This window comes from Dermacentor silvarum, chromosome 4 (genome assembly GCF_013339745.2).
Source record: "Dermacentor silvarum isolate Dsil-2018 chromosome 4, BIME_Dsil_1.4, whole genome shotgun sequence".
In the NCBI taxonomy this organism is placed as follows: Eukaryota; Metazoa; Arthropoda; class Arachnida; order Ixodida; family Ixodidae; genus Dermacentor; species Dermacentor silvarum.
The window spans coordinates 184,353,755-184,363,665 of NC_051157.2; the positions used below are offsets into that span (position 1 = coordinate 184,353,755).

General features: G+C 44.5%; 1 protein-coding gene across 1 annotated transcript in view; it reads left to right on the forward strand.

Moving 5' to 3' along the window:
- Positions 1 to 9,189, forward strand: part of LOC119450842 (sialin-like) — a 54,021-nt gene extending 44,832 nt beyond the window's left edge. Inside the window, 1 exon segment of the mRNA XM_037714335.2 lies at positions 7,213 to 9,189. Within this exon segment, the coding sequence (XP_037570263.1) occupies positions 7,213 to 7,431 (219 nt within the window). The 3' untranslated portion in view covers positions 7,432 to 9,189.
- Positions 9,190 to 9,911: the final 722 nt, after the last annotated feature.

Genomic DNA, 9,911 nt, shown 5'->3' on the forward strand with positions numbered 1-9,911 from the left:
AACTTTGCCGGTAATTTCGACTTGCTTGAGGGGGGGGGGCACTTGCTCGGAATTTTGCGGTAATCTATGGCTGGTGCAAAGCCTAAGAGCAAGCCAAGATGGCTGGTGCCTTCATGTGTGCTGTATTCCCGCACACCTAATGTTGGAGGTCATGTAATCTAAGTTTCCGTGATGTGGTGAAGCAAGCAGCAGCATGAAGCATTTGCTCTCCAAAGCCAGCTTTTATCATGCCAGCCTTGTTGTGACAGTGAGTGCTTGCAGTCACAGAGTGAGATGTGTTCATGTTTGTAAGTGCACATCACTATGCTTCTTTAGTTATAAGCAAATGTTTACTGCAATTTATACTGCCGACAAACTACGAACCTTAATTTGTGTAATTGTCAAATACTTTGCTATTGCTATCAATGCTTCACCTTCCGGGCAAAATTGCAGCTTCTTTATTTCTTGAAGAAATAAAAAATGAGCTAGAATGACATGTTTGCTATGAATGTACGCAATTGGACGATAAGAACTGCTCTTATAGTTCAATTTGACCATAGAGACCTATTGTTTATACAAGATTATAATGGCGCATTTATCTATGTCGGCATGTATACAGCCACCGCTTGCTGTTCGCTTCGACTACATGCAGTGGAAACCGTGCACCGATGACATGAATTAATTACGTAATGTCGCAAAACGTACAGGTGTGCGCATATGATAAGCGTCGTATCCCACGGAGACTAGCAGTTATAAGCGTCCCAGGCAGTTCGAGAACAGCAACTAGGTGGTCATGGGAGGGTGGTTGCTGCTGATTTTGACAGCTGGTCCTTACTTTTCATGCTTTTCAGCTGGCATATACCGTATTTATTCGAATATAAGGCAAGGTTCTTTTCCCAGAATTTTTACCCTCGAAGTCACCCCCCACCTTATACACGAATTTTGCCTTTAGGTGTGGCTTCACGGCAGTGTGAATTTCGCCTTACAGTATGGCTTTACAGCAGCGTACGCTGTGGTGCCGTAAAGCCACACTATAAGGAGAAATGCGCGCTGCCATGAAGCTACACCTAAAGGCAAAATTTGCATATAATTCGCACTTCGCGTGTTGAAGCTACCGTCCCCCCCATTTCATAGTCGCCATTTTGCATTTTGGCTGTGTTAGTAATTCAGTATTTCAGGTGATCCTCGCCGAGTTTCGATAATCCGTCAGCTATTCTGTATTGCCTTATATTGGGGTGCATACTCAAGTGTTTTTTTCTTAGGTCCCCCAATTGCACCTTCGCCTTATAATCATGACCACATTATAATCGAGTAAATACAGTAGTTTGTGTGTTTGATAGCGTTTTTGTTAGAGTAAATCCTGCGTGCATAAGCACTCACTTACAGAGCACGTAGCTTTCAAGCAATAACACCGATGCCTGTTGTACTTGGGTGGCAACTGAGTGAGGCTGCTGGGGACGTATTTTCAGACAATCACTTTCGGTAATACTATCCCTTTCGCATAACGTAGTGCTCAACCAACCAATCAGCTCATCTGGTCTTGCTCAACCAGCCAGTAAGGACACACTGATAGTGATATCGCTGAAGGTGACTGTCCGAGAATAGGTCCCCTGTTTGCACTGCAGTATCACTTGTTGCCTATTTGGCATAAGAGCTAGGCAAACTGTGCTTCTCTTTAATTAGGAAATTTGTCAGCATAATAGTATGCCCAGCTCTACACTTTACGTAGTCTCATTTCGTTGATCGAAGCACCAGTGAGTGCGACCGTTAGCCTTCAATCAAGAACGGTGGCGTACTAGTGTTCACAGCGTGCCGTCTCGCCGCTTCCCACTTCTTGTGTGTACATCGTACTATGCTAAGAGTGGTTCACGTCAAGTCGGTAGGGCCAGGACTGAACTATAAAAGCAGTTCCTTTCATCCTACTTGCTTATTCTGTAGTTCAGGTCCACCGAAAGTTGCACGAACTCGTCAGCTGTGCTATGCCTAATTAAGCTGTGCTGAACAAGATCAGCGACACCTCGAACTTGATGTGTACGGCTGGCAAAAGCTAGAAATTGTGCATTTCAACTTAGGAAGTGCGTCTCGACTCACTTTAAGCGTCGGTAAATATATATAAAAGAGCAGTTGCTGCAGCATTTGTGTTCTCGGTGCGATGTCACTCAGCGACCACTTGCACGACAATCGGCAGACTGGTTTTGTCGCCGTCGTCGGCACGAAAGCCTATCGCACTACGACGACTTGCTGTCATCGATCGTACGGTGTCATCCTAGTATGACAATATGTCTCCCATCGGCACAGCCTGCCAACTAGTCAGCCGAACATTGGTGTCAGCCTCGGGTTGACTTCTCGTTATCGGTATCGTGCTGGCCTATAGTGTGACGTACCACATGTTAACCGAATATCATTGTGAAGAGCTGGAATATCCACCAAAAGAATAGGGTAAATACCTTGTCATTGGCTCTGTGCTGACAATATGAGTTCGCATCCACATCAACTATGCTGCAGGCTACCTGCGCTACTCCATATGCATGCGTCGTCTGCTCCACAAACCATCAACGCCATATAAAACGTTTTAGCTGCTCGCTGCTAGGGTACAGCGCATGCGTGCTTGGAGCTTGCAAACGGCAGATTGCACTTGGTGTTGGATTACTGAAACATTTCAACGGCCATTAAGTTTGCTTGGTAACAGTGATGCAACTCCTTCGTGTTGATAGTTTGAAAATTTTGAAGTACATTGACTCGTTAGCTGTTGATCAATGTTTGTGTGATGCTGGTGTAAGGCACTAATTACCTTATGACACATATTGCAATTTACAAATTTTAGCTCGTCGGACTGCAAGGCTTATCCACTCTAATATAATTCTATGGATGACATCATTTTCGAGATGTGCACCATCGTACACCTGTCATCATTCTCAGTGCACTGACAGCAGCTCTAAATGTATAGCATGCAATGGCTTCCCATTTGCGCTGCATAACCGTAAAAGTGCCATGTAACCAGGGGCGGATCCAGGTTTTTTCTGAGGGTGGGGTCAGCTTCTGTCGATGATGATGATGGTAGCCTTTATCATTTACCGAAATTCACCGTTTCTGCTCACGATAAACCCGCGTTTTATATGGCTAGAGCAACACCTGTAGCCCGCCATGGTGGCTCAGTCAGTTCAGGCGTTGCGCTGCTGAGCACGAGATCGCGCGATCGCATCCCGGCCGCGGCGGCCGCATTTCGATGTAGGCGAAATGCAAAAACGCCCATGTGCTTGCGTTGTAGCGCACATTAAAGAACCCCAGGTGGTCAAAGTTAATCTGAAGTCTTCCACTACGGCGTGCCTCATAATCACAACTGGGTTTTGCACGTAAAACCCCAGAAAGAGGAAGAAGCCCTATAGCTAAGCCAGGTATCGGTTTCTCCGAGCTTATAGGAAAAGGACGTTACCCAATACAGCCATGTGCTTGGCGGCTGTGCCTGATAATACAGGTTGTTCAAAACTAAGCTTTATGGTTTTCTTAAAATTAGGCACTGGGAGGCACGCGAATACCACCTGTGCAAATAAGTTATGTGGCCAGGGGGGCACAAAGTGAGATGATAATTATCGCTGTGAGCAGCCCAATTAACTAAAATTGAACTATTATTTTTTGTCGACTGCAGTAAGTGGGTATGTTTGTACTGAGAACTTAGAGTATCAGTATCAGTCGGAAGAATTATTCTAGCGTGTTCGTGCTCCGAGATATCCGACTCCAAATTTCAAGTGTACTGCGCAGAGTTATCGACTTGACGCGAGAGTGGTTTATGCTTCGCGTTGCTGTGGAAGGGAGGCATTTTGAACATCTTTAGGGCATTGACATATTGATGGGTGAAGTGTTGTCATGAGATTTGTGCATGACAACACCAAAGTTAAAGCGGCAGTATGAAATATTCGTTAGCATAGCTAAAAAGGTTTCTGCTGTTGATGGTGCAGTTGTTGCTTTTGATTTCAATAAAACTTACAATACTTGGAAATCAGCAGTCACTTTATTTGCATAGCCCAAGCAAGGACCATGCCCGGTCGTCTAGTCCCCATTACGCACGCGCACTGCCCTCCGGCTTCTCCGCTCGCGCCATTATCTCGGCATGGCAGTTGCCGCCATCTTTACAGGCTGCACGGTCGCGTGTTACGACAGCGGTTACAGGTTCTTCGATATTTTTTTGTTTCGCCAGCCGTGAGGGGAAGGGGGGCAGTTATTATCTTTGCCAATGCCTCCGCCGCGTTGTCGGACTAAACGCTGCACCCAACAGCCGCGTCACATCAGGGAGGAGCTTTGCGCCGATCCTCACTCTCTTGCATGCGTAATCATGCGAACGACAATTAAAATTTCCAGTTGGATTTCTCGGAGCATAGACATGCTAGAAGAATTCTTCCAAGTGAAACTGTGCAGAAACACAACTGTCTCTAACTTTTGAATACAAACATACACACTTACTGCAGTCAATAAAAAGTTAATTATTCAATTTTAGTTAATTCGGTTGCTGACAGCGATAATTATCTCACTTTGTGTCCCCCTGGCCACGCAACTTATTTGCGCAGGTGGTCTTCACGTGCCTCCCTGTGCCGAATTTTAAGAAAACCATAAAGCTTAATTTTGAACACCCAGTATATCAACCTGTATTGTTTCTTAAAATAAAATTTGGGATGGTCTGTCGCAGGTTCGTTATAAATGCGTAAGCACGGGTCCGTCTTTGGAGTTCTGTTGGGACACCTTGATTTCCTTAAGAAGATTCTTTGTGTTCGCCTGAGACACCTTCATTTCAACGCGGCAACCACTACGCTGGTTGTTTGCGATATGCGAATCACCGCGCATGAAGACTCACGACGCCACCTATAAGAAGAACGATGTGGCGTAGTAGCCGTGAGCGCGAGCCAGCGTCTTCATGTTTTGTTTCCCACGCGACGTCATCCTTTTACACAAGGCACGCATCCGCTCCAGTTTCTCTAACCACGCGACGCCATCCAAGGCCCGCGCGCTGGCGTTGGCCGCTGACGTCACACTCCCCCACTTCGCAGCCGCTGCTCGAGGCTTCGCCCCGCTCCGCGAGAACGCCCACTCAGATAAATGGATCCGGCGGCTTCGAGCTTCCTATGCTTAATGTACGACAATAAAACTGCGAAGTTACAATGAAAAACTTGTAGCGTACGAACGGTACTGTGCTCGTACTGTATATTGTTAACGTGTAACTGTGATCACAATGAGTGCTACAGTTAAAAAAAAGTTGCCTATGCGTAGTTCTTAGTTTAGCTGTTAGTTGTTATTATTTATATATGAACACTTCAGCGAGAGATCTCTTTCATTAAGCAGGTTGGTCGCGGAACCGATGACAGCAAATGAGGCAACCGATGACACCCCAATGCTGAACTAAGTTGATCAGGCGCGAAGGCGCTCGCGCAGACATCGGCGTGCTTGGCAAAAGGGACGTCCCCTCGTTCATTCGACGCCACCGACGGGACGAGTAAGGCACGGCCGGCGTCAGGAGGTCCAAGGTGTTCATGAGAAAAATTAACTACGGCAACTTCGCGACAGCACACCCCTACGGAGTTACAACTAAGCTTGTGAGCGAGCTACCTTTACTTCTACATGGCTGATACCACTGGTACTCACGAAAAATAATTTTGAAGAATGCTGGTGGCCACATTTTTTTTGACAGGGCCATCCCCCTATCAGCGAGGGGGCGATACAGAAATCTGAGGGGGGGGGGGGGTCAGGACATCCGGACATTCCCCCTGGATCCGCGCCTGCATGTAACTGACAGGTGGGCTTGCTGGTATGGAATCGCAGTAGCTTAACAGTGTTATGGAAACACAACACGCCGAAGAAAAACACATGGGACAAGCTCTAGGCTTCAAGTAAACATTTCTTCAGGAAGTGAGCAGTAATATACCAGGTGTTTCTGTGAAGACTAAGTAATTTTTAACAATCATCTGTGGCAGATAGCGCAATTTTAGTCCTTGAGCTTGTCTACTTGAAGAGGCAAACATTACTTACACAAGAAATCCAAGTGCCTAATCTACTGATAACAAAAATTCACTTATTAATTCAACAAATTGCCTTATGTCACATATTGCAATTTACCAATTTTAGCACGTGAGACTGCAAGGCATATCCACTTAAAAAGAATTCTGTGGATCACATCATTTTCGAGGTTATGCACCATCAAACTTGCTGTAAAAGTGCACTGTCATTCCACTTACATTTTTAACCAAACCCCGTTTTATGCATTGAAGCCCAAAAGTAACTGAACCGCCAATATATATCTTTGCAAAGTTCGGGAATTAATATCTCGAAACTGGCCCATCCTGAGAGTTCATTCCAATTGGATCTACCTTGCGAACTCCCAGGCTACAATTTATAAATTCCAATATGTCCTGTAAAGTTATTAGTTTAAACATTGGTGAACTTTTTTTAATTATTCAGTAACGCATTTCGATTTCTCGCCCAGATAATGTCCACCTGTTTGGGCAATCCAGCTCAAAGATTATAATTGCACTGTCTGCCACAGATGATTTTTAAAGTATTATTGCGCAACAAAAAGACATGGACGGGAGAGAAGTCCATGTCTTTTTGTTGTGCAATAATACTTTAGTAATGGATTACCTACTTGCCCAGAATGCTGCTCTCATTGATTTTTAAAGTTTACTGGAAGTCTTCATAGAAACACCATAACAAAATGGCAAATGAAAAAAAAGGGGGGTACAAGGGCATTCACAAGCGCTTAGTGTAAAAAGAAGAACCTACCACATTTTGTATCCTATGACAAAATGAGTGCTGCTGCAACATAAATACCTAAGGCCAACCTGCACAGAACAAATGTGTGCATGAAAATCTACCTTAAAGCACTGCCAATATTTTCCACATCGCACAGCTATGGCAACAGTGAAAAGGTGCAAAGGTGACGCTTTCATATAAACTGCATGGCCTACAAGATAAGCGGTGCAGTATTTTGTGCTACTTGATCTCGGAGGTCGTGATAACTATGATGAGGTAATTGGGATTACATGTTGACAAAGAAACAGATTAAAAAGCATTCTTTTGCCCAGAATCTCGTGGAACATAATAATAAGCTCAGTTATTAGGCATGGGAATCACAATTCCACAGATTTTTTTTTTTTTTTTCATGCACAAGACACTCCCATGATTAACCGGATTTTGTGTGTACCTGACTGTTCAAGTAGAGCTGAGCTTCATTGACATGTTCAAACGCAGGAGAGCCTGGCACAGTGGCGCAAGTTGTTCCTGCTGGCATCGGCCATCTACACTTTTGGTGCAGTGAGCTTCGTACTGTTCGGCTCTGCCAAAGTGGAAGAGTGGGGTGTGGCACCCACCAAAAAGAACAGCCTGATGAGCTTCCCGCACCCGGAGTCCGACTCGGAAGAGGACCCCGAAGACTTCCATGCTGTGGCTGCCGAGATGCACCTAATGTGATGCTCCCTGTGATGCACATTGTCACATGTGATTTCTTCTCGCATATGGTTACGAACCGGTGAAGTCCTGCGACGCACTTACCCAGTCAACGTGCGAAGGCCTCCTGTGATGCACCTACAAGTCATCGCACATCATCACCTATGTGGCAATATGGATTCTCCACCTGTGACAAGGTTTTTAAGAACACTGCACAAATCGTGCTCAGTTTTACCAGATAACTACGAGTAGCCAGCTAGTTAGGCATGTCATATTGCAATATTCCGCATGCAGGAGATTGTCAAATGTTGTTCAGCAGAGAGCGTGAAAGGCTTCTTTGTTTGGCTCTTAGCATGGCGGCACCATCTGGCTGGCTAGCAATGTAACCGCAATGGACTTGGTTTTCCTTTTGTGGTGCATGCCGCTGTGACCATCGCACATCTGGTCAGTTAATGTGTTTCATGTACAACCCACCCCACCTTCCTTTTTTTTTCACTCTCTCTCTCTCTCTATCTTTTTATAGTGATCCAGCACAATTTGCATGTTGAACTAAGAGAAACAAACGTATAGGAGAATCAAACTGCTCATTCGCAGCATCACAAGTAGGTATAGCGGGATGCCCTCTGACAATCCTAGGGAACCGTTGTTAGTTGGTATTTGGAGTTGCAAAACATTGATGTGCTCGGTTGTCATGGCAAGTGGGGAAAACAAGGGAGCTTTTTAAACCACCAAATTACCAAGGCACACAATTGGGCTCAAAAAAATGTGAAGTGCTTGCAGCAACTTCTCCCACTTCGTGGTATTGGACCATGCAACATCAGTGGACTGTGTTCATTGTACTAATCTTTTAGCAGAAAACAATAACCTTGAAGCACAAAGATTGTTTGAACCTGTAGCAAACATGGCATCACATGTTGATAGGTGAGGCACCTTCTTGTATCGGTTAGCACAAACACTGAACAGAGTGTGCAGGGAAGCAGGTTCCTGGTAAAACTTGTACTTAGATAAGGACAGACTGCCTTCATTTGTTATTTTCTGTTGCTAAAACCCTACAGCCATCTTTTTTAGGTGATGGCTGTCAGGTGATGCATGGTGCTTTTACTTCCATTGTTTGTTACATGATGCTTCAATGATGTTCATTGATACTTTTTTCACGTGGCTTAGAAGAGTTGTGGGCACAAACTGTAGCGCAAACATAGCACAAGGCTTGGCACGTTCAGAAAGCGTCTTTCATTGGTTAAAGAGCGGCCAAGGTTACTTTGTGCTTAAGTGTTTCCATACTGGTGACTCTGTGATGAAAGTTTAATCTGAGAAAGTGGTTTTATAAGCTGAAGATTTGTTTTAATTTAAGAAATTAAAATGCTGCATACTCGTTAGTTTTTTTTTTTCTTTAAACAAATGTACATTCCATTGTTGTCTGTTTTTAAATTTAACCGTGCTAGTTGTTCACGGCACCATTACTGATGGTCTGTTCCTGTTATCTATGAGGCCATCATCACCATGGTTGTTCAATGTGATCACTTTTTTACTCTTTTTTTTTTGCATGGAGCTGTTTAAATGCTTTTGTAGTGCGAGTAGACATCATTGCAGATTGCTAGAGATTATTTTCAGCACCTTCCTTTAGTGATTTGCATGATCTGCTCGTGTGGCTTGAGTGTTGTCACTCAGCGCAAGGTTGCTGGTTTTATTACTTGCCTCCTGTACGGCTGTATTTTACTAGAAGTGATGATCTGAAAAAGCCTATTTCTTATGTGGTTTTAGCGCATGTTTAAGAGATGTTAAGAGAATTAAAAGCTGTGCAGATACCATCGAAGGTGACTGTCAAAGTAAGAGAAGCTTTGCTTCCTGTCTTTTGGCTAAAGCCGGTTTGACTCCATTATTTGTGTTCTTTCTGAAAGTATTTGATAGCCACCATTGTCTCCCTTTTATTGTGCATAGCTGGGCTGGAACGCACGCACAGCCATGAGTACCCCTGGGGTAGTGTTACACAGTGCCGGGCACATCCTTACTGCCACCAACTCAACACATTTGTGTGACACCATGTGCCATCCTTTCCTCAACACCCCTTCCTCATTTGCACTCCCTCTCCACCCCCTTACCAGCACGTCCACCTTTTCACAAATGTGGGCGAAATGCAAAAACACCCATGTACCGGGCATTGAGTGCACTTTAAAGAGCCCCGGGTGATCATGGTTTTGGTACGTAAAACCCCAGAATTTAATTTTTTTACCACTTCACAAATATCCTCTTCTCACTCCAAAACAGAGCATCAGAATCCATCTGGCTCCACAAAGAAAGATTCGCTTTAATAAGTTATATTACACTTTTAGAACCCCTCAAATAGACCCATCACAGTGCCTTATTCGCTGTGCTGTACTGCCACTAAAAATGAAGTCGCAGGTTTGATTCCCAGCTACGACGGTCATATCCCGATGAGAGTAGAGTGCTAAAGCACCTATGTAGGATTTGTATATCGAGGCACATTGAGAATCACGAGGTATTCA